We start from the raw sequence: 24,814 nt of genomic DNA on the forward strand, positions 1-24,814 counted from the left end.
TGGCTGATGATCTCTATAGCTCCTCCCAGGTCCATCTAGGATTTCTAGGCCTGACACACTTAACAGACAAAGGCTGCTGATTTGCTTCAGATTAGCAAACTAAGCTATATCTTATGCAAATGCATAGGAGTCAAGTGCCACACAACCAGCCTGAGGCAAAACATGTGCTGCAGTTGAGAATGAAAGTAAAATTAAGTCTGCTGAGGCTATATGTCAATAATTTTGCAGTTACTGCTTTCTTTCATTTTTAAATCTTTAAAAACCTATTTTTCTTTACTACAAGCTAAGGAAAACAATGTTCTGAGTGAAACTTTAGAGTTCATTGAAAATAGCAAAAGTCTAAAGAGCTAGTACAGTTATGAGACCAAAATATGCAAAACATAACTTCTGGAGACCACAGAACACTAAACAATATGTTTCTTACAGTGGAACTCTATGACAGTTTTATCAAAAGCAAACACCAGCACTATATGGCAAAAATAAAAAGGTTACAAGAATATCTTCACTTTATGAATATGCATAAATTATACACAAGTTTTGTGCACTGCTGTGCATGTGTGTTATCTTGCAAGAAAAGGGTTTTTTTTGTTTGTTTGTTTTTGCAGGTTTACTCTCATAAGTCACAGAACTAAAATGCCTCAGGATTTTCTTACCTGGTATCATTAACTTCATAAAGCTCTGAGTTACTGTTTTCCAAACCACTGCACCAAACCTGTGAGTTAACACCAGCACTTCCAGTTTAAGAAACATTGGTCTATAGGAACAATGCCTACTCTCATATAAGATAACTTCAAAGTGCTAAATGAAAAAATCCTCACTATCTTTTAAATTTTATGATGGGTAATTTTCCATTGCCTCTCTACAGAAAGCATTAATATAAACTTGAAGGTCTACTATACATTTTAAATCTTTACTGAGGTGGGCATAAAATGATTTATAACCTCATATTGGATTTGTTTTATTGCAAGAATGATATCCAGAGATGGGTGTGGTGGTGCAGGCCTGTAATCCCAGCACTTGGGAAGCTGAGGCAGGAGGATTTGCGAGTTCAAGCCAACCTGGGCTACATAGTGAATTCAAGGTCAGTCTGAACTACACAGTGAGACCCTGCTTCAAAAAAACCAAAACACACACAAACAGACACACACACACACACACACACACACACACAAAATAACCCAGTTAGTATCAAAAATGGAACACAAAAGAATATAAAGGATAAAAGTGTGAATAACTCATAATCCTCTTATCCAATAGAACCACTTACTATTTGTATTTGGTACACTTCTTTTCTATATATCCTTTTTTTCTATTTTCTCATATCTGTAAATATTTCATATTGGTGACAGTATCACACATACAGATAAACACCTTCTCACACTATTAAAAAACTTTCAGGGGTTGGGGATATAGCTCAGCAGCGATGCACTTGCCTGGCAAGTGCAAGGTCCTGAGTTAGATCCCCAGTGTGGGGGGGGCTCATAAACAATGGCTGCACAATATTCCACTGTATGGATGTACTATATAATCCTATTAGGATATAGCTCAATTTTTACATTTGCTCAATGTAAAAATGTATGTCACAAGTTTTGAAAGAACTATATGACTTAGTAAATTGAACTGAATCAAATCAGTTCAAGCTAGGGGTATTTATTAAATAGATAACTACTACTTGTCATAATGTTATACTTAACCTTTACTAAAGATCAATACTTCCTAAAATGCAGATATGTAATTTATTACTGTGAAGTACTAAGAAGTTCTGATTAAACAGTGTTAAGAGGTTAATGTAAAATCAAATGTGTTCAGATTTTATTAAACTGTCAATAGCTGCAACCTAAAGCACAAATGATCAGAAAGAAAATGAGGCAGAATATGGGGGCGGGGGGAGTGTGCACAAGAGAGAACCAGAGAGCCAACTGTATGTATGTATGTATATGTGTATGTGTGTGTGTGTATATATATATATATGTGTATGTATACATGTATGTATATATATATCAGCAAAAGAAAAACTTGCATAAATATTTTAATATTAAATTTATTGAAACATCATGAGATTAATACAAGTTAACTTTGGTCTCTACAACTACAAGAGGTGCTCAAAGTGGTGGCCATTAGCTTCTAGACATTTATTAGTATGGTGAACTGCTGAAGTATATGTACATATTTTTGGTGGACTCTGTGTATGTATATATATTTTGTTTTTGCTTTTTTTGAGACAGGGTCTCATTATGTAGTTCAGGCTGGTCTTGAACTTTTTATGTAGCCCAGGCTGGCTTCAAACTCGAGGCAATCCTCCTGCCTCAGCTTCTGGAATGCTGAGATTACAGGCGTGCACCACCACATCCAGCAGGCAGAAGTAGTATTATAACCCTTGAAACTCATTTCAGTTATAAGGGATCAAAAGAATGGAGGAAAAAAATTCATCCACAAGCTCTGACCCCTTTTGTCAGAGTTACGTCCCACTCTTTTCCCTACCCTATGGAATCTGAAGGGATAAAAAGAAACTTTCCCCAAAAGAGGTACAATCTCATCACCCTACCTACTCTCCCCTCTCCCTGGCACTTCTTAACCAAACTTTAATAAGGCTTAGCCAGGAAACAAACACTTCCAGCTTGCTCAGCTTTGGCAGAATCAGCTGACCCCTCACAAAGGCTTGCCCAAGGGAAGCACCACTGTGGACACAGAAGGCCCGCAGCAAAGCTGGAGTCCATGGGTATAACAATGTGTACACTTTTGACCAACTGTACAAGCCTAGATTCTACATTATTACCCATTATTAGGTCCAGGCAACCTCCCTAGCCACTTTTCTGATAATTTCAAAGATAGTACCCCAACTTCTGAGAAAACTCTAAAGCTACTTCTGAATTCTAGCACATTGTCTAACTCACGGCCAGGAGTCAGGACCATCTACAGCAGCACTGCCTCAGGTCCTCAAGTCAGACGGCCTGGATGGCTTCAGAGTAGATTTGTCCAGTGGAGGATCCCTCTTACCTACCCAAACCTTAACTATATCTCACCTTCTCCTGAATCCTACTCAAGTAAGCAAGTTATTATGTAATTGACTAGAATTATTTAATTGTAGGAGGAGAATTAATAAGGGGTAGCCTTCTAACTGACCTAAGGAATGAAGTTCAAATGTTAGCCTTAGGCAGGCAAAGTAGAAAAGCATCTTTGGGCATGTGGAAGGACATTAGGTAGTAAAACAAAACACAGTATTCAACTGTCAGCTTTTACTTGAAAAGGGTATTTAAGTAGCTGAAAAGGTAGGGAGACACTGTGTCTAATGTTTGTAACTCTTACCTTTGGTGAATGACTTTGAATTACAGCCCACAGCAAGCACTATGACTTCACTGAAGTTTAAAAGTCTCCAGTGGGCCCTGCCACTTCCTGCCTTCATAAAACCAGACTGTACAGGGGAGGCTGAAGACATAGGGGCAGTAAGCTTTCCCAGGAAGCAAGTTCTGTGAAAAAGAAGCAGACCATTTCCAGACAGGACTTCCCTAGGATATCTTGGTTGGCCAAACACTCTAGGAGTCAAGCCCACATGCATTCCAGAAAACCACCTGTGCATATATCGCTGTGGACTGCTGGCCGCAACCCTTGAGATCCAGGGAAAGAGCCAGAGCCTGGGCTTTGTTGGTTACCTCTGCACCCTTAAGAGCTGGCAACAGAGACACACCAGAACTCACCCTGCTGCTATCACTGAAGGGTAAAAGGCTTCACAAAACCATCTTCAAGTTATATAGCCAGGTGCCTGAGGGAGGTATCTTAATGCACCCCCATACTGGCCAAAATGACCCAATCCTTGTTTCTAGGCATCTGCTGCCTTTAATTGTATTACCTATTTGGGAGGAAGACCTTCATTTTTCACTCTCACCTGTTCTTCAAGGCCCAGTTATAAAAACAACAATAGAAATTAAGCAAACTCTCCTGTGTGAAGCATCCAAAGTTGCCTCTCTGTGGAATCCCACAGTCCTCACTGTTAGTGCTTCACGTCTAGGACTGAACCACTGTCCTGTTCCGGGTTTCTGTTGTTATCTTTCTCTGCGGATGTATCTTATTTCTAAGAAGACTATACATTTTTTGAAGCCAGGGGCTGACTTGTGCTATAAAATTAGAAGCAAAGCCTATTTCTAAAGTTTCTTCTAACCCTCACAGATCATGTCACTAATCCTTGTGCTGTGTCTATCTCAGTGCTCAGAATAGAACAGGGCTGGTGTTATGACATGGGAGACTTTGGAAAAAAAAAAAAATCAATGTCCAGCAAGCCATCTGCTTTTTAATTTAAATAGTGGCTGAAGGAGACAAGGTAAATGGGTGTCTGCTTATGAAGAAGGCAGGTGCACATGAAAAGAACAAATGTAGCTGGTTGTGGTGGCATACGCCTGTGATCTCAGCACTTCGAAGGCTGAGGCAGGACTACATAGCAAGACCCTGCCTCAAAAATAAAAACAAAGACAAAAACAAAAAACAACAAAAAAAGAACAAATGAAGAGCAATTGCTCCATCTTGATAATACCTAATTCCACTAGGAGTCCCTGGTATATATTAATCATACAAGACAAGACTTGTTTAGGGACCACACAGCTGAAAGCTGAACTCATAAATCAAGGCTTTGTTCCCAGAGAAACACTGATTATCCCTGTACCAACTCCCCTACCTCTTCTGGGTCATTCACAGAGAAGTGTATGCTAAATATATGGTCAGTGTAACCCATCATAAGTGAAGCCTACACTGACTTGAAGCTGTTCCAGGATATTCTATAAACATCTTTGAAATACCAAAATGAAGCTGCCTCCAGTCTCACTGTGGTGGCTATAGTTGCTTACTAGGCACATATAAGCTGATGACCTGATTACCAGATGAAACCATATAACAAAGTACCTATGTCTCTGCTCCATACTCTTGTCAAATACAAAAGGCAAACACATTAATTTTCCTTAAGAAATGCAGAGAGACAGAAAAAGAATTCTAGAGGCTTTCACAAAACCGGCCATTCAGGGAATATGGTACTGACTTCTTGAAACTCTTCAAGGATAAGGCTTGGAGTACTGAGAACTAGAATTTTTAATAAGGTCCTTAAAGGGATGAGGTAAGATTTGACAGTTTGCATCAGAAGTCTTTAAAATCTTCACAGCTGTTGATGAGGCAACTAGAGATGCACAGAATTACAAAAAAGGGTGTAATAAGAAAAAAACCAGAAGCACTCAAATATTCAACAAAAGATTAGCTAAATAAATTATTCTATATTCACATACCTGATTGTCTTTTTTGTTTTTTGGTTTTTTTGGTTCTGAACTCAGGACCTTGTGCTTGGGAGGCAGGCGGTGGAACCACTGAGCTAAATCCCGGCCCTATCTGATTGTCATTAAAAATGAAATCATTTAAAAAAATCACTGAAGATGCTGGGTGTGGTGACACATGCCTATAATCCCAGCTACTAGGAAGGGTGAGGCAGAAAACAGATGCCACCTAGGTAATTTAGCAAGACCCTGTCTCAAAATAAAAAGGTTTGGGGATGTAGCTCAGTGGTAGAGCGCTTACCTAGCATGTGCAAGGCCCTGGGTTCAACCTATAGTTCTACGAAAAACAAAAAATAAAAAATCATTGAAGAAGAATTTCAATGACATGGGAGAGTCTTCATAAAACAGTTGGTGGGAAAAAAAATTTAAAAATACTTTATGGTGGGTGTGGCTGTGCATGCCTATAATCCCAGCACTGAGTGCAGGTTTGAGTTCAATTTGGACAACTTTGAGACCCAGTCTCAAAATTTTAAGAAAGGGTTGGGAACGTAGATGAGTCCAAATGCCTTGGGTTCAGTGCTCAATACCACAAAACAAAAACATTTTGTGTTCATGTACAGTATGAGCTTAGTTTTGTAAAAATAATATGTATAATGCAAGATAAAAATGCTGAGAGAATATATGAATAGTGGTTACTCGCTCATCTTCCAAATCAGACATAATAAATATGTATAACATATTTTAACTATTATTTTATAATTAGAAAAAAAGTTATTTCAAAAAAGAGGACTGTTAGCCTGCTCTCCACGACTGATCAGTGTTCCCTATTGCTCTTGTATTTCCCCATGTCCTAAACTAGTTTCAGAAAACCTGAAAGCCTTAGGGAAAACCCAACTCTTACTTTACAACCTTATTAGGCCAGTCTAGAGAAGGAACTTCCCTTTTTGAAGTAGAAAATGCCTTGGTTCCTAAATCTACACCAATTATGCGCTATTCACCAGTTTCTACCACAACAACAGTTTCTCTAAATCTAGATCTAGAGCTGTGGCCTCTCATCCTGCTGCAGCTTTCTTGGCTGCATACAACACTGGCCCAGGTGTGCAGCACTGCTCTAACACCAGGCTCAATCTGCCTCACACATTACAAGTGTCCTGCTGAGCGATCCAGATTCTAAACCAGTGTGCCCGTGAGGTCTGGGAAAACCAGGCCCACATCTGAGTTTTGGTGTATTTTATGCTCCAAAAACACAACAGAAACACATCTTGATAAGAAAGAAGTTACAAATCCTTTGTACAGATGACCTAAACAGTTCTGTGCACCGGATAGACTGAGGAACTCCAGAAGGCCCAATCCACCCTCCTTATTTTAGGATTATTTTCTCTCCTTCTAAGTGGCCTGAAAGGTCACACGTGAGTGTGGGGATTTCAAGGTAAAGAGAGTGGACTTGGTCCTTGAAGAGTGAGCATGTACTTGTTTTCCAGGAACACAAGAAACTGAAGAAGAGAAAGCAAAAAAGTCCCATTAAGACACAACAAATTAGTTGACAGGATTTAATAACAATAATAACAAAGCCTAATAACAAAGCCCAAAGCCCTTGGCTATACGAAAGTTTTGATTGGTGGGGGCAGACAATAAGAAAGGTCAGGAGTCAAGGTTTCAAACTGATGAGTTAGTTTGGTTCGTAAACGGGTTTTGTTTGACCATCCAACATGATGTAAAATAAAATGTTTTTAAATTGGGAGATTTCACATATAGATATCTATTTTGGGCATCTCTTCAAGATATCATAAGATTTGTTAATTCTGGGCCTATAATCTCCCATGGCAACGGTTGGTTGTCCCCTTTGGAAGAATTTATGCTCCCAAACTTCTGAGCGTCAGGTGCAGTACTGAATGTGAATGAAGACAGTGCAGACCCCAGAGCACTCACTTGCATTCTTGGGACGGTCCAGCTCCTATAGGAGTCTTGAGTCTGCAATGCTTTCTCTAGAACCTGCGCGCGCATGTGTGTGTGTGTAGGGACAACATCCTTTCTAGAACATGATCTTCTGCTTCTGTTTTGAATCAATTGAAATACTAACATAAAAGATTAAATGTACATTATGATGGAGAATTGTCATTCTTCCTTAAAAAACAAACCAAATTTTTTTTTTTTAATTTTGAGAGCACTCATTGACTAGAAGAAAAGGTCTCAGAGGTCCCCAAGAGTTTTGCAAAGACTGAAATATGCCCATACTGGCCGGTAAATACCCAAGGGGCCAGTTCCTAAATAATATCATGAGTAATATTTAAAGAATATGGTTCCTCTTCTTTGAGGTTATTCCCCTCTGGGGAATCCACCCTTAATCAATCTATTATGTGCTAGCAAAGGCACTGACTCAGAATTTAACATAAAAAACTTTCTAAGTTTTACATTAGTTCCTTCTCAATTCTAGTGAGGAAACTTTTGGTCTACTTAGAAATTGTTTTGATGGAATAAACTCTCAGAACTCAACAATGTATCTTTTGTACACTACCCTTCCAATATATAACCGGTTATTTTATATTCTATACAACACAAACACCTTCCTGTTTGACCACAAAGATATAGAGATACTAGGTAAACTGCTTAAATTCACTTATGCCTAGTTTCTAAGATGCCATATGGTTTTCAAGTCACAAAACTGCCCTATTTAAGTATAAAATCATCATGTTTCTATTACCATGTTTATACCCAGGATGCTATAGTTCTAAACTCCTGAAATGGTTAAAACAAACTCAAACGTTGTGAATTAATATAAGCAGGGTTAACTAAGTAGTAAAACTATAGAAACCTAAGATATGGAGTAGCAGAAAATGTAGATAAAATCAAGTCTGCCAATGTATACACCTGCTCAGACATAGTGCCAGACACACAAAAATCAAACATGTTTCTCCAGATACCAAACAAACTTTTCCAAATAGGCATATGGCTTTACTACTTATTTACTATTTAATAATTTCCAAATAATTTAGTAGCAGCTATCTCCAACATACTTAATCTACTCTGGTCAGAATTTCTAAGTTTTCATAGTCTTCATTCCAAAATTTCATATATTTTTCTTAACTAGAAATGATGGCATTACAAATAATTTATTATATGCCCTGTTGAAGCAGAAAGGCCTGTTTTAGCAGCCATCACTCATGGCCGTCAGCAAGTTATTTTGTAGTAGTTAGCTAGTATAAATGGTACATTTAGGAAAAGCAGCCAGTATAAAGCTCCCAAAGCCCAAATCACTGCCTCCCAAGATCAGATTTGCTTCCCCAAACTATTCCTGACGCACAGGCAAAATGTATTCAAATGAAAAAGAGGATAAACAAATATATTTTTCTCTTTCCAGCACTGGAGCTACTATAAAACCAGCCAAATACATTTCCTTACTTGGGGATTTCCCTAGAGGGAAGGAAGGATGGAACAGAAATTTAGGATCTGAGCTCACTGCAGCTGCCACAAAGACAGAGGAGGATCCTGGGCAGGTAGACAAGAGGGGCAGACCCATCAGGAGAGATGAATGAGACAAAGGAAACTTAGGTTTCTTCCATGTTCTTCCCCATGCCCCCTCACTCTCTCCCTCTTTCTCATGTCCTTGGTAGAGAGGTGGCTTGTGCCTAGATTTTTTGGTTCTGGGGCACATTCAAATCACTGTCAGAGCAAATGGCTTGTTCAACAGGAGTCTCTCAGAAGATGTCTATTCTCTTGTGTAACTTCCTGAATTCTTCTCATTTCCTAGAAAGTTTTGGGAAAAAGTACTGATGGAGTGCTTAACTGTAAAACTTCCTGGGAAAGCAAAGAAAAAGGATCTGGAGTGGAAAGTCTTTCTATTTTTAAAAAAATAAAATTAGGGGGCCAGGGATTTAGCTCAGTAGTTCCAACGTTTGCGTCACAAGCCCAAGGTCCCGAGTTTGATCCCTGGTACCAAAAAAATAAATAAAATCAGCAACAACCTCAAAACAACTAGTAGTGCCAGGTGTGGTGGAGCATGCCTGTAGTCTCAGCACTCAGGTGGCTGAGGCAGGAGGATTGCCGTGAGTTTGAGGCCAGCCTGGGTTACACAATGAGCCCAAGCCCAGCCTGAATTACAGAGTGAGACCCTGTCTCAAAAACAACAGCAACAACAACAAAAAACAACCAACCAAACAAAAGACCCCAAACAACAACAACAACATCAACAAAACCAAAAAACAAGTAGTTTTGACAGTGGATATCTGGTTCTTGGTATATGTAATATTTAGTTTTCTAGCATTAAAAACCTTTGAATTTCACTGTTATGAAATTACTAGGTCCCACGGCTCCCTCTCCAATATTTTCCCTGCACAAAGTAATACAATTTATTTAACAGGTATTTATCAAGTGCTCACTCTGCGCCCATTACCATGTACAATGATGGACAAGAGAAAAGGAAGTCTCTTCCCTCACTGAGCTTACATTCTGTTAATGGGAATAATAAGCCTGTTGTAAAAACTCAAACTACGTAAAAAGTCACAGTACAGGAAATTAACGTTCCCTACAAACTACAATTGGCCATTTGGTATTTAAGTAATTTTCTTTTTCTTTTTTTTCTGGTACCGGGAATCAGGACCTTGCATTTGCCAGGCTGGTGTGGCGCAACTGAGCTAAATCCCTGGCCCTGGTACTTAAGTAATTTTCTGTGTACTTGAGAAATACATCTACCTATATATTTTTTAGGGAGTTTACACTCTTTATCATCAGTTTTGCTACTCCCTCTACCCCTTTAACTATCAATCTTCCTTTCATTACCTTTTAAAAGACAGACTTCTTGCCTTTGAAAAACATTTTTGGTTATCTTTCCCCCTTTATGACTGATTCCCCATTTAAGTCTCATTAGGGCCTTCAGGAAGAGTGGAAAGGTCCATAAAAGCCCTCCACCTGATTTCCAGGCTGAGGAAGGCTCAGAGGCTCTCACCTCTGACTGACTGCTCCATCTTGCCTCCTCCCACCAGTTAGGTGGTGCCTTTGGATTCTACTCTTGGCTTGTTCCTACAGCCTGGATAGGAATGTTCTTCCACTTTTGATGCATCCTGGACCAGTATCTTTCTTCCTTACCCCTAGGGCTAGGAGCCAGCAGCCCCCTACTTCTAACCCTGATCCAGGTCCTGTTCCCTACAGGACGAGGGAAGATGAAAAGACAAGCAGCAGTAAGAAGAATTAGGATCTTTTTGTTCTTCTAGGAAAGAACATTAGCCCCAAGCTTCCTAGTTGCTTTGAAATACTTCTCTAAGATCACAAAATAGGAGCTTCTTGGCTTCTCTCTTTACTGTTTCAGTGCTATTCACACCAAGTTATACCAAACCCACCAATAATTAAAAACTAGTATCTAAAACTATCACCTTTTCTTTTCAATAACTACATTATTTTAAATTGTGTATAAACATCTTATAATATAGGATAATGAAAAACAGAAAATACTTAAACCAACCCAAATAGCAAGACTACACACAGTAAGAGCCGTCTAAAAGTCAGAGGTTACACAGCAATCTTAAATCCCAGAATCTAGAAGACAAGGGACTAAATATAATATAGAAGTCTGTGAACTGCAGTCAAACCACATTTGACCAATCTGTGGCATCAGGAAATTCTAATTAGAGGGGAAAGCTGGCTATTTTTTAGCTTCTGCTACCATTGTCCCTCTTTTTAAGAGAAACTTAAAATCATAAAATATAAAGTTAGCTGGGCATAGTGCCACATGCCCATAATCTCAGCACTTGGGAGGCTGAGGTAGGAGGACTGCCACGAGACCAGACTGGGCTACATAGTGAGTTCAGGGCCAGCCTGGAATATACAGCAAGACCCTGTCAAAACAAAACAAAACAAAACAACCAAAAAAAAAAAAAAAACCCCCAAAACAAAAACAAAAGAAATAAGTAAATGGTTTATTTGGGCTACATCTTACTCCAGAAAGAATGGCTATCATCAAGAAATCAAATAGTAACAAATTCTGGACAGGCTGTTGGTGAGAATGTGAACTAGTACAACTATAATCAGTATGGAGATTTCATGAAAACTGAAAATAGAAATTTCCAGCTATTCCCTTTCTAGATATCTTCCCAAAAGAGTTAAGGACATCATATTACAGTGATGTATACTCATGTTTTATAACAGCACAATTTATAATAGCTAAATCTGGAAATAGCCTATATGTCCAGAAACAGATGAACAGATAAAGAAAAATGTGATATTTATACACAATGGAGTACTCTGCTATAAAGAAGGATAAATTTGAGTCATTTGTAGGAAAACAGATGCACCAAGTGACAATACAGTAAGTGAAATAAAACATACAAAAAACTTCAATATTGCATGATTTCTCTTACATGAGAAACCCAAAGTGTAAATAAACTAAAGAACAAAATAAAAAGATAGATAATATGAAACAAGGAGATAGATTTTTTTGCAAATGGAAAGGGGACCAAGGGATAGAAGGAGGGGGGAGAGAGAGGGGAGGGGAAGTAAAAAGAATTAAAATTGTTATATATATATATATATATATATATATATATATATATATATATACACATACATACACTTCCCATGACGAATGTAATCATTATGTTCTGCAAATGTATTAATAATTTTTTTAAATTTACAATGGTTTATGTGAGCTAGAAAGTAGAATGAAAGACAATGACATTTGCTTAATCAGCTTAAACTAGGAATACTCATGGAACAGACTACTATCACAGACTATTAAAACAAATAAACAGTAATATACTCATTGATGAACTAAACATTATATATCTTAATTAGAAATTATGTTATTTTTAATCTATACCCTTAAAAAATACTTCTCTAAGACCCAGATCTAGTAATGAAAATTCCTGGATATGAGTATAAATTAAACACTTCCCAGTGTAAATAAATGAGCTGAAATTTCTAAAAGTGTTCCTCTAGTCTCTCCCTCTGAGGCAAGGTATCAGCTTTTTATAAAGATTCTGGGGAAACTCTTTTAAAATGTTTTCTCCACTCCCTTCATTCACTGAGTTTTCAAGGAAAAAATAAACAGAACTATGAACAAATCAAGTTTTAAATAGTAACATTTTAGTGTGCCTAAATTAACCACATGAATTTAGAAAGTAATAAAAGAGTGAATACAGTGGTGCTGCAGTTCTAAGATTTTGGAAAAGATGGCCACATTTGTTTATGTGGGAAAATGGTTGTGATCATGTTTGTCACTCGATGCACTGTTTGCAAACAAAAAACACAATTTTGCCAAACTGTGCTACTACTATATTCAGTATAATACAACTTTACCCAGATTTCCATTTTCCCTTAAGAAAAGACTCTTCCCCCTTCCATAGCCTCAAAATTTCTAGGAACTTACCATCAAGGCAATGCCCACACACCAGTACTCCAGGACTCCCAAGCAGAAAAAGGAACACAATGGTGACTTCTCTGTAGATTGACAGTTACATCCTTGACTTTGGGCCTGCTGCTGCCAGCCTGCCTGAGGCTGTGTACTCAAGAAATAAAAGGCAAATCCCAGGCTGGGAGGCCCCGGGCTCTCTAGAGCACACTAATCCCTAAACTAGCTCTAATCAGAGATAAATTTTCAGAGAACCTGTAAGCTTTCAAGAACACAAGTAACTGGCTCCCCTTCTACTAACTTATTATAGATAACTACATCTTTGTGTCTCTGGCAAGATCAAGAATTTTTTTTAAACGTTTACGATATCATTAAACAGAAAAGAATGTAAATTCTGACGTTCCAAATATTCCTTCTATAGATTTTAGCACTGGGATCACAAAATCTAACACTGGTGCCAATTCTTGAGCCAGTATTAGTTGTATCTGCATTTAAAACAAAAAACATAGAGCAGAAAGATAAAGCTGGTTGATAAACTTTTAAGCAGCATGATATAACAGAGCAGAAGTTAAGAAACTTCAGTCTGGTCCTGGCATAGCCACTGTAACTGGGGCATGTGCACCAGCCACTTAATCTTCTAAGACTCATTTTCTTCACTGATAAAAAAGATAGGGTCAGGGGAGACTGATCTAGATGCCTCTTAGATCTGTTGCAGTTTCAAAAAACAAATAAAAACCTCAAATGCAACAACAATAAATGTTTTAAATTCTACTCAATTTTGTTAAATGCTATTCTGTCAAGTAAACTGTGGATACTTTTTAAAAATATAACTTTTTTTTTTTTGGGTACAGGGATTGAACTTGGGACCTTGTGCTTGCGAGGCAGACAGCAGAACCACTGAGCTAAATCCCTGGCAATAAAGTTGTCATTCCTTTTTTTTTTGGTAGCGGGGATTGAACTTGGGACCTTGCACTTGTGAGGCAGGCAGCGGAACCAGAGCTAAATCCCCGGCTAAAAATATAACTCTTTACACCAGATACAATTCAACTACAGTGGTACCTCGGTTCATGAACCTAATTCTTTCCATGATTCTGATTCAGTTGCAACAAATGAATGCCGCAACCATGATCATGGAAAGAATTAAATTCATAAGCTGAGGTCCCACTGTATTTCAATGAGTTAATATTATATTAAGAATAAACACTAAAAATAAAAAACAACAAATTTTCTGTTTTGAATACAAAATAGGCAGTGGAATGCAAATAAACTGAGAAGAGATTCTGCTTCAATGTATCTACAGGATATGGATCATTTTACATGTTGTTAACTCAGTTTTGAATTCTCTCCCTTAATCAGGAAACTAAAACAACAATCACCAACAAGAACCCTTACAGTCTTGGGTTGTACTTGAGAGGGACCTTTGTGCCACATGCAAACAAAACTGGTGACCCTCTGCCTACAAGCCTTGAAACTCCAGGACAGCAGCTGTTCACATGTTGCACCCTGATCTGTTCCATCTTAGACAGTGACTTCAGATGGACCATGCAGCCTGCCATGGAATATTCCACACCACAAGAAAAAGAGTGTCAGCTAAGGCAGAATGGTGATTTTGATATAATTTGAGTGAAGGAGAATACAAAAACTACACATAAAACTCTAAAGACTTGAAAAGGAAGCAAGAAAGAATTAGGAAACTGAACTGTATTAAAATTTAAAACTGGGGCCAGGGATTTAGCTCAGTGGTTCTGCCACCTGCCTTGCAAGCAGAAGGACCTGAGTTCAATCCCCGGTACCAAAAAAAAAAAAAAAAAAATTAAAAGTGCTCTGCAAAAGAAACTGTCAATAAAAAGATAAGCCTCAGACTGAGAGGAAATATTTCCAAATGACATCTGATAAGACTGTTACCCCCCAAAATAAAAAGAACTCTTAAAACCCAACAGCAAGAAAAAAAATAGCTTAACTTAAAAACAGACCAGACATTATTAACACAGACCTCATCATATAAAATATATAGATGGCAAATAAACATACAAAGCCAGGTATGGTATTGCACACCTGTAATCCGAGCACTTGGGAAGCTGAGGCAAGAGGATGGTCATGAGTTTGAGGCCAGCCTGAACTACCCAGGGAGATCCTGTCCAAAACAAAACAACAACAAAAAAGATGTTCCACATCATATGTCACCTATTTACAGCAGTTTTATTCATACATAACTGCCCAAACTTAGGAGCAACCAAGACGTCCTCAGCAGGTGAAAGGACAAACTGTGGTACATCCAGACAATGGAGTATCATTCAGCCCCCAAAGAAATGAGCTATCAAGCCATGAAAAGACATAGAGGAATCTTAAATGCATATTACTGAGTAAAAGATGGTCTGACAGGGCTACCTACTATAGGATTTCAACTATATGACATTCTGGAAAAGGCAGCACTATAGAGACTATAGAAATATCATTGCCTGATATGGGTTAGGTGGAAATACAGTAACAAATAGAGATAACCCAGGATTTTTAGGGCAAACCACTCTGTATGCTATAATGGTAATGGTCATTATAAACTTGTCTAAGCCCCAACAATGTATACCACCAAGAGTGAATCCTAATGTAAGCCATCTACTTTGGATGATAATGATGTGTCACTGTAGGCTTAGGAATTGTAACACATGTTGATTTTGGTGGGTAATGTTGATAATGGGAGAGGAAGGTGGGCATATGTAGGAGATGGCAGACAGGAAATCTCTACCTTCCCCTCAGTTTTTCTACGAACTTAACTGCACTCGGAAAAATACAATCTATTTTTTTAAAAAGTTGCATAAACACTATGGTTATAACATTTAGAATTAGCTGATGAGAAGAATATACAACAAATTTTTAATAATAATTTGTCGTGGTGGGACTGTTTTCCCCCTTTTTTTAAAAAATTAAATTCTTTTATTGGTACATTGTAGGTATACAACACAATTACATTTCTCATTGGGAATTGTACCTTTACATAATGCATCTTGGTTCTTACTTTTTCCCCATTCCTAGCCCTCCCTTCACCCTCTCCACCCTTCCTTATTTACAAAGACTTTATTTCCATTTTTTCCATTTCTCAGCATTTTTCCTTTCCCTTTCCTTTCCCTTGCCCTTCCCACTACCCCTACCCCTTTGGACCTTTTCTTCCTATTTTGCATTATCAATTATTCATTCTAATCATTGGTACATTTTAGGTATATAATATAATGACATTCACCATTGGAAATTTGCACCTTTACATAGTCTCTCTTCGTTCTTATTTTTCACCCTTGCCCAGCCCTCCCTTCAACCCCTCCATTCCTATTTACAAAGATTTTGTTCCTATTTTTCCATTTTCTCATATTAATCCCATTCCCTTCTATCCTTTCCCCTAGCCCTCCCACTTCCTTCCCCTTTGCCCCTTTTCCTCCTATTTCACATTACCTATTATACATTTAGTCCATATTTACATTTTCAGTTTCTCACATTGGAGAAACTATTCGGTATTTATACATGTGTGTCCTATTTATTTCACTTAATAGTATCGCCTCAATGTACACGCACTTAGCTATAAATGTCTCTAATTTCTCATTTTTTATGGCTGAGTAGTACTCCATTTTATAAAAAACCACATTTTCTTTATCCAGTGTCCAGTTGATGGGCATTTCCCCTTTTTTATTAAAAAATTTTCATAATTTTTTTGGCAGTGCTGGGAGACTTTGTTTTTAAACTGATCACTGGAAAAAACTTAAGCCTTATTCTAATTTACATAACTATTTTCTAATATAGTACTTAGCTAAAATAATTGATCTTCATTGCTTTTTCTGGTTTTGGCTAGGATTTTTTCCCATGTTAGAAATAAAAGCATTTTTGGCTATAGACATTATAAGTCTGTTTTAAAATATCTTAGGTAAAGAATTCATAAATCAAGTTGGAAGAAAGGATCATTTTGTAAGATATGTATTTCTCAAACCAAAAGAGGACTTTGTCCTGGCTTTGACAAGTTCCTAAACTTTTCCAGGGATGAACCCTGCACGCAACACTTATTCCAAGTTCTCCACCTTCCCCCATGTTCTTTTATCCTAGAAATCTATCCAGCATCTTCTGCTCTACATTTCCTGGTAGACCAGAGTCTTCTCCATTCACTCATTTCCTCACCTCCATGTTATTCATATATCTAACAATCACTCACTACAAACTTTACTTTTACATAAGATATATAAATGAAGAGATTTTTGATTTTGTCTTTTGGAGCTCATAATCTACTATGAGGGAAAGATCCTTACAAGAAGCAACTACCGTACAACAGGCGTCAGCTTAATGTTTTCTGTAAAGGGCTGGAGAAGAAATATTTTTGGCTTTCCAGGCCATATAGTTTGTCAAAGCTATCAACTCTGCTACTGTAGCTCAAAAGCAGCCACTGACATTATGTAAGTGAATGAGAGCCTGTGTTCCAACAAAATTTATATTTACAAAAACTGCCAGTAGGACAGATTTGGCTTGTGTGCTGCTGTTTTTGCATTCCCATGGTATACAGCATTCTAGGAAACATCCATGGAGCTTAGAGAGCTTGAGAAAAAGGCTTGCAGGACTGCTGGCCTCTTCATGGGGAATGTGTCACATTTTATTTGGTCAGCCACATGCATCTACAAGAACTTTCCTTAAAAGTGGTGGACTAGTAACTAACTTTCTCTCCAAAAGTCGTTGACCTTGTTCCTCAAAAAGTTTTAACCATGGTGTTGAGATAGACAGCTGTACATGTATTACAACTAATTCATTACTGCAGTAAAATTATTAATAAATTAATGTAATAATTGTTTTCAATTTTTTTCTTAGATATTTGAAAAAGGATTGAAGGCACCCCTGTGGAAATTACAGCCAGCCTAGAACTGTGTACAATCCTGTTGTGCCTGTGGAAATAAGCAGCTGTATATGTTTGCATTAAAAAGAGACGCAGACACCACTTATTCCAGTCTTCTCCATCTGAAGATAACAAACTCACTCCTTAGCTAACAATTCAAACATGTCAGCTGTGGATCAGTCAGTCTTAACATTCTTGAAAACATATATGAAGTCAAACAAGAGGAAACTGAGGGGAATGGCAAGGGTGAGAGGAAATGAGACAGGGCCTCTGCCAACCAAGCTGGATAATTTGCTTAGATAACTATCTTTCCTTTTAAATTCTTTATTTTGCTCATCATGGAAAAATATGAAAATGTATGAAAACAAAAAGAAAAACTAAATGCCCAGTACTAACCTTGTATCAAAACTTTTGTCAATATTTTGGTTCTTTTCTCTTCAGATCTCTTATTCTGTGTATATTAGAAAAATTGTTTTTAATTGCTTTCTAACATTACATCATGAATACTCAGGGCTGGAGATGTTTCTCAGTGGCGCTATGCCTGCCTGGCAATGCTGAGGACCTGGGTTTGATCCCTGGTACCAGAAAAAAAAAACAATACTCTTCCATATTCTTTAATATGGCTCAAAAGTACGATTTTGTAATGTCTACACTCAAAGTTTATTAAATGAATGGACTATATTTAGATTTCTCCTGTTGTTGGATATTTAGGTCATCCATCCATTCATTCATTCATTTATTTATTTGCAAAACTGGGGATTAAATCCAGAGCCTTTGCACTGAGCTACATTCCCAGCCCATTTAAAAACTTTTTAAATTTTAAGACAGTATCTTGCTTAAGTTGCTAAACTGGACTTGAACTTGTGATCCTCCTGCCCTAGTATCCAGAATGTTGGGATTACAGTCATGTACCACCACAACTGGCTCATCCCTTTATTTTTATGTTACATTAAAAGTTGAAAATAATACTATAGAAGTTTACAAAACTACAAAAATATAATTTTTTTCTATCTTTATTTGATAGAACATAGTTCTCTAAAACAGAGTAATGCCCTGGGGCCCTATAGGTCAAGGCAGAGTATGCGCGCTGACCACAAAAGAGGCATACTCCCCAGGAGTGAGCAAGAGGCACAAGTCACAGCAATCCTGCAGTTTACTGGACAACTGGTTGTCTGGGTTCTCAATCTGTCTCAAAAGCAGATCAGGTGATGGAGTCAATCAACATCACACTGGGGTGCAAGGGAGAGTCCCACAGACTAAGCCTTGATTGCTCTCTCTGCAACAACCAACATAGGAACCAACATAGGAAGATTGCTTTGGCTTGAGAGCTATTCCAAAAAAAAAAAAAAATCCCATAGGAGAAAGGACATTAAATAGCTTGTGACAGATATTTCATCTATAGCATCTAGAGGATTTGTGGGAAATTCCTTTTGAAACAGAAGATTCACTAATTGGTCTTTCTCCCACGGGCATCTGGAGCAGGGCTGTCTTCTGAGTGTTTTCTGTGCCCAGCATGAGTGGTCAGGTTATCACCAACAGATGTGGGTGCCTACCTAGCGTCAGCAATAGCAACAGCATGTTTCATAGTATGGGAAGCTACAAGACCTCTAGAGCCTGTAGCAGTAGAACATCAGTATATCTCCCTTAATCCAGCTGCCAATCAGAAAGTTAAAGCAAATGAACAATTTGGTTCATGTAATTTATAATGTTGGATTACCTCCCCCACTCCTTACGCCCCAACACACACACACCTTCAAATAAGTTGTCCCTGGTCTTTAAGCAAAAGGAAGTAGAATAGAAGATAACTCACTGGACTGGGTGAGTTACAAATGCCCTCTTGGGTAACATGTGAGGAGAAAAGCTCTGGTTCAGATCTCAGTTTCCAGGTCAAAGATCTGAGGTAAAAGCAACATATTCATGCTTGGCCAAGAAAATTATACAAATACAGCAAAATTAAGTCTGAGCCAGTTAGCGTAATACAACGTTATTCTTTTAACCGAAGATAAAAGGAACATTTCAGATGAAAATCCACACCTAACATTGTATTGGTCTATCAGGTTTTTTGAAAGAGACTACTTTTCGAACCTAACTACCCGAGTTATTTAGGGATAATTCACTTTCTAAGTGCAGGAAAAGCAAATAAACAAAGTAAACAAAACAGGCAAAGTGGTAAAGACAACTTTCTCAAGCCTCTGCCTCCCCCAACTCTTATCTATTTGACAGAGATTTGCCTGAACAGGGCCCAAACTCTTCTTTCCTGGGGTTTTGCCAGAAGAACTTTGACTATGCAAACATAAAAGGACAAGGACTAAAGAGCCTTCCAACACCATCTGAAAAATCAGGTCACACACAAATCTGTCAAATGTGGAAAATCATCACATCACCTTTGATTCAGAACCCCACAGAACGCTTAGTCAATACTTAAGACAATGACACAAGGTGACCAACAAATCCATGTAAAACAAACACCAAAATGTCACTAGTCACAGTATCCAATCATAAACAATCCCTACAGGCCCACTGGGGAGTGTTTGTTTTTCAAGAGCATGTCAAGTTTTTTGGAAAGTGTTGGTAAGGATCCAGCACACATACTTACCTTACCAGTGCATCTGGTTTGCTTAGCTGGTTATTAGGAATACAGTTTTCCATTAAGTCCTTGTGTGTACTTGGGCTCTTGCTAGTGCACTTCTGCTTCTTCTCATTTTTACTAGATGAGGAAGGAATGCTCCCGTTTGTGGTGCTGTGACTTCGAGGTGAGGAGTTCACAACTCCACTGGCATTTTTATAATTTTTTGAGGAAGCAGTACATGAGTCCTCTTTCAAGAGATTTTCTGTACTTCCCACAAGATCGTTATTTAATCTTTTACTATTGATATGGTTTTCCATATACTCAATTTCTTGTATTTTAGAGTCTACAGGTTGTAGAATATTGTTGTTATTTATTCCAAGGTTGTGTTTCTTGGCATCCTTGTCCTTTTCTTTCCCTTTGTCTCGATACTCTATCTCTGGTAAAGTTGTGGACAGTTTTTTATTGGCTGGGATGCCTCCGTTGTGGTGTATAAGAATCGAGGAATCCATATCAGGTAATCCTCTTGCTGCTACAATACCAAAAACAAACCAACAAACAAAAAAACCCCATACCAGAATATTTAGCTTTTTAATACAGACTAGACTGATTCAACAAACTGTATTAACTATGCTTAGAAATTTACTACATTAATTTGCAAATTACTTAGAAGCATAGCTACCATGAATTATGCTAACTTCAAGAAACAAATCCAAATACATATGAGAACCTGCACATTTGGAAAGTCACCATTTATTTATAAAAATCAAGCCATTAAAAGTTTGACCTTGGGGCTGGGGATTTAGCTCAGTGGTTCCGCGGCCTGCCTCGCAAGCGCAAGGTCCCAAGTTCGATCCCCAGTACCAAAAAAATAAAAGTTTGGCCTTAAAACAAGATTAGAAGTAAATAAATAAATAAAACAAGATTAGAATTTTATATTCAAGTCAACTTCATTTACATTGAATCAAACTTCCCTGTCACAAGGGTGAAAGGACCAATGCAGATTATTCTAAGAGGTTATATTTCAAAAAGTGCCAAGATTAAGCAAACTGCTACTCACTTTACTGAAAATAAGTTAAATGAAACAAAAAAAAAGGTGTAATTTTAGGATATAAGGACATCTATCCTCTTTCTTAACTATAATGTTGAGGTAACAAAAAGTCTGTATCATTTACCAAGCCACTTGGTAAAGAATTTTCTGTATCGGGATTACACATTCCAATTTAAGGTTTACTTGAGGATTTTTTTTGAGACAGGGTCTCACTTGCCCTGCACTTACTATGTAGCCCAGGCTGGCCTCAAACTCATGGTGATCCTCCTGCCTCAGCCTCCTGAGTGCTCGGATTATAGGTAAGTGCCACCATGCCTGGCACTTGAGAGATATTTTTGTATCGCACAAAAGAAAAAGATTTTGACATATATTAAGTAAAAACATGACCTCAAACTTCCAACTCCCAAACCAAGAAAACTAATATTGCTGTCAATACATCCATTTCTTAGTTAAATGCTCACAAGAGGTCTCATTAGAAATTGGTAAATTTAAAATCCATATTACATTATACAAAACATCAGAATAGGAACTACCTGTCTTTGCTCTATTTAGAAGACTTTTGATTTATAAAATTTAATTCTACATGTTCACATCTCTATCTTGCTTATACTTTGGTTCCTGGTTGGTTTGCTTCAATTACAAGTTAAGTCACAAATTATTTTGTTGCTGAGAATAAATATTTTTAAAAATTTTAAACAAAATATTAAAATATAAGAAATTAAAAACATAATTAAACATACATATTTAAAAGCAAATGGCCTTCAGAGAGTGGGTAAAAAACTGCACACTGTACTTCATGACCAAATACAAAACAAAACAAAAATAGCCCTGATGTAGAACACCAAAAAACAGGAAAATCCAAAATGCTAGCTATTTTTCCTAAAACGAAAATTCTGAGAGACAAAATGATGACCAGGCTATTAGGCCATAAGCTTTAGGGTAAAGACCTACCTTCCTCGGCCTCTTTTTCTTGCTTCTGTAGCATCTTTTGCTCTGGAGGGAGAGCCTGTTGAAGAAGCTGCATATAAAATTCGTTCTCCTTTTGCACTTCCTTTTGCTTCCTTAATCGCATTTTGTAGCTCACATAACTTTTGAAGCCAAAGCCCAAAGTCACCACAGGGTACCCAATACTAGAAAGAAGACAATCCAGCCAGTAATTGCAAGCTTAAAACAAACAACAAGTGCAACAAGCAATAGAGGATACCTATGACTTAAAATTAGAGAATAATTTCTTAGAATTAAAATAAATTCTAGTTGATGATGGCAGCTAAAGATAGCATTCAATAAACAATCTCTGGTCTGCTGTAGAAAGCAGAACAAATCCCTGAGGAAGAATAGACCATATGAAGGCACTTTTTATTAGACTTCAGTGTTCTTTAATTGAAGGAGTCACCACACTGACAGTCAGACATAGTAGGCAACATCTTGGAAGAAACACTGAACTGCCTTATGCATTAGAACTTAGACATTTGTATGATTTTAAAAACTAAAAAGGTAGAGACTTTATGGGTGGCCAAAAGTAAACATTCTGTGTGTCAAAAAAATCAAAAGGACATTATTTGGTTTTAATACTAGAAGGCAGGGCCAATTTCAGGTGACTACTTTCATCTTCTTGCTGCCTGAGGGATAACGTCACCAGTTATTCCTGGAAAATTAGTTTATAAACACTCTGTCATACATAAATTAAACAGTCTGTCATACATAAGGAATCACTTAAATAAGTATCTGATATCAGTGCTAACATTTGGGTTGTGCCACCAAATTAAACCAGGAATACTTACAACTTTAATCTCTGGGATAAAAGTTGAAATAGTTTCATTCATCTCATCCTATTAGCCTAATACTGTTGTTGTAAAACTTCTGCAAACATTGTCAAACCTGTATTAAGTTACATTAACATTGAAACTTATCAATTTATAATTACAAATTTAAAGTGACAAGTCTTACTGACCAGGTTTATTTAATTCACTTGTGAAAAAACTAAAAATACCAGAAACAGTTTTTTTTTTAGTTGGTTCTAGTTTATCTGGGGTTTTGCCATTAAATATTAGCAAAAATTGGTGTGTTTAGGAGAAACATACATTAAATGACTTTCACAATATTTATAAATAAAAATAAAGCTCGTTTTCAAAAATGTTTTTAAAGTTTAATGAAAAATATTCAATATTTATATTTCATGAGGAGAAATAATATTCTTTTAAAATTAGTATTATCGCCTATAAATAAATAGGCTCCTATAAATATTATCTTCAAATAAATAAATAAATAGGCTAAGAAAATTCTAAGTTCTTTCAAGCTTCATGAAACAGCCATACATTTCATCAAGAGGTTTGGAATCATTATCAGATTATAATAAAAATAAGTAATATTCATCAGACACCTAAGTGCTTGGCATTAAGTTAAACATTTTATGTATATTGCCCCATTTCCTCTTTCCCATGACCCTAGGAGACAGGTAAGAAAGTGGAGGGTTAGAAACAATGACACACTCAGTAACACAGCTGTCAGGGGAAAGAGCTGGGGTTCTACCATTCATCTGCCTGAAAAGAGGGCTCATGCTCTTTATTACCATGCTGTATTTCTTCTAGGGCCCATGTACAATCTCTGAGAAAAACTAAACAGTTGAACTTCCCATTCTACACTGGAATGAATTATAAATTAAGATTACAAATACTTACCAGTGAGCAGCAAACGGACGACAAAGGTCTACATGAAAATTTTTGAGATCTTTAAATCTAATTGCTGCTTCAATATAAACAAAGAGTATCCAGAGGGATACTGTAGGCAAACACACTCCCCTTTCTGTGGAAAAGCAATAGAGAGACAAGCATCAATGATACATTAACTAACACAAGAGATGGGTTGTTTGCGAGACTGATTCAACTATAGTAACCTTCACTGTAAGACTTTCAACTAAACTAAAAAGTAATTTAATCCAAACTGAAAGCTTTTATATGACAAACAATTCCACAGAATCACTGACAAAAATAAAAAGCAAACATTCTGGCACAAAATATTCAGAATATACATAAAATAAAAGATTTGTAGTTCTGACATACAAAGAGGTCCCATAAATCAATAAAAAGGCAAATGAAGCTGAGTGCAGCGGCACTGCCTACAAGCCCAGCACAGGGGAGGAGGAGGAGGACTGCTTGAGACCAAGAGCTACAGCCACGTATGGGGTACCAGGATTCCTGTCTCAAAATAGGAGATGCAGGGGGAGACGCAGGTGGGGAGCTGGAAGTGTAGCTTCGTGGTAGAGCACACACTTAGCATGTGCAAGGTCCTGGGTTTGATTCCCAGCACTAAACCAAACCAAACCAAAGTAAGTTAAGAAAATTTGCAAGTCATAAAAGGAGAAATACAGATGGCTAAAAAAAAATGAAAAATGCTCAGTTTTACTACTGATAAGGGAAATATAAACTGGATTCCTTTTTTTAACTTATTAGGGGAAAATTTTAAAGATAATTGTGAAAAAAAGGTATTGGGAAATGTTCATTCTCATATTTAACAATAATATAAAAATTTAACAGTATAATTAAATTTAAAATACTTGCACTTTTAACCCAGAAATTTCACTTTTGGACTTTATCCCACAAGAAATGCAAAAGAATTTCGAGATATGTGTATAAAACTATTCACTGTAGTATTATTTACAATAAGAAAAATTTATAATTTAAATGCCCATTCAAAGGGAGCTAATTATGATAAATCTACATAATGAAATATGTTGCAGATTTTCTAAAGAATG

The 24,814-nt window shown here is 37.2% G+C and overlaps 1 protein-coding gene across 2 annotated transcripts in view; it reads right to left on the reverse strand.

The window, feature by feature from the left end:
• Positions 1–24,814, reverse strand: part of Maco1 (macoilin 1) — a 64,055-nt gene that overhangs the window by 18,018 nt on the left and 21,223 nt on the right. For both annotated transcript variants that reach the window (XM_004850610.3, XM_021263084.2), the window contains exons 4-6: positions 23,742–23,865; positions 22,015–22,193; positions 20,043–20,544 (exon numbers count right to left, since the gene is read on the reverse strand). In XM_004850610.3, coding sequence (XP_004850667.1) covers positions 20,043–20,544; positions 22,015–22,193; positions 23,742–23,865 — 805 coding nt within the window. The remainder of the gene's footprint in view (positions 1–20,042; positions 20,545–22,014; positions 22,194–23,741; positions 23,866–24,814) is intronic.

Source organism: Heterocephalus glaber, unplaced genomic scaffold (assembly GCF_053883595.1).
Source record: "Heterocephalus glaber isolate CG9 unplaced genomic scaffold, H.glaber_assembly_v1.0 deba00001452, whole genome shotgun sequence".
Classification (NCBI taxonomy): Eukaryota; Metazoa; Chordata; class Mammalia; order Rodentia; family Bathyergidae; genus Heterocephalus; species Heterocephalus glaber.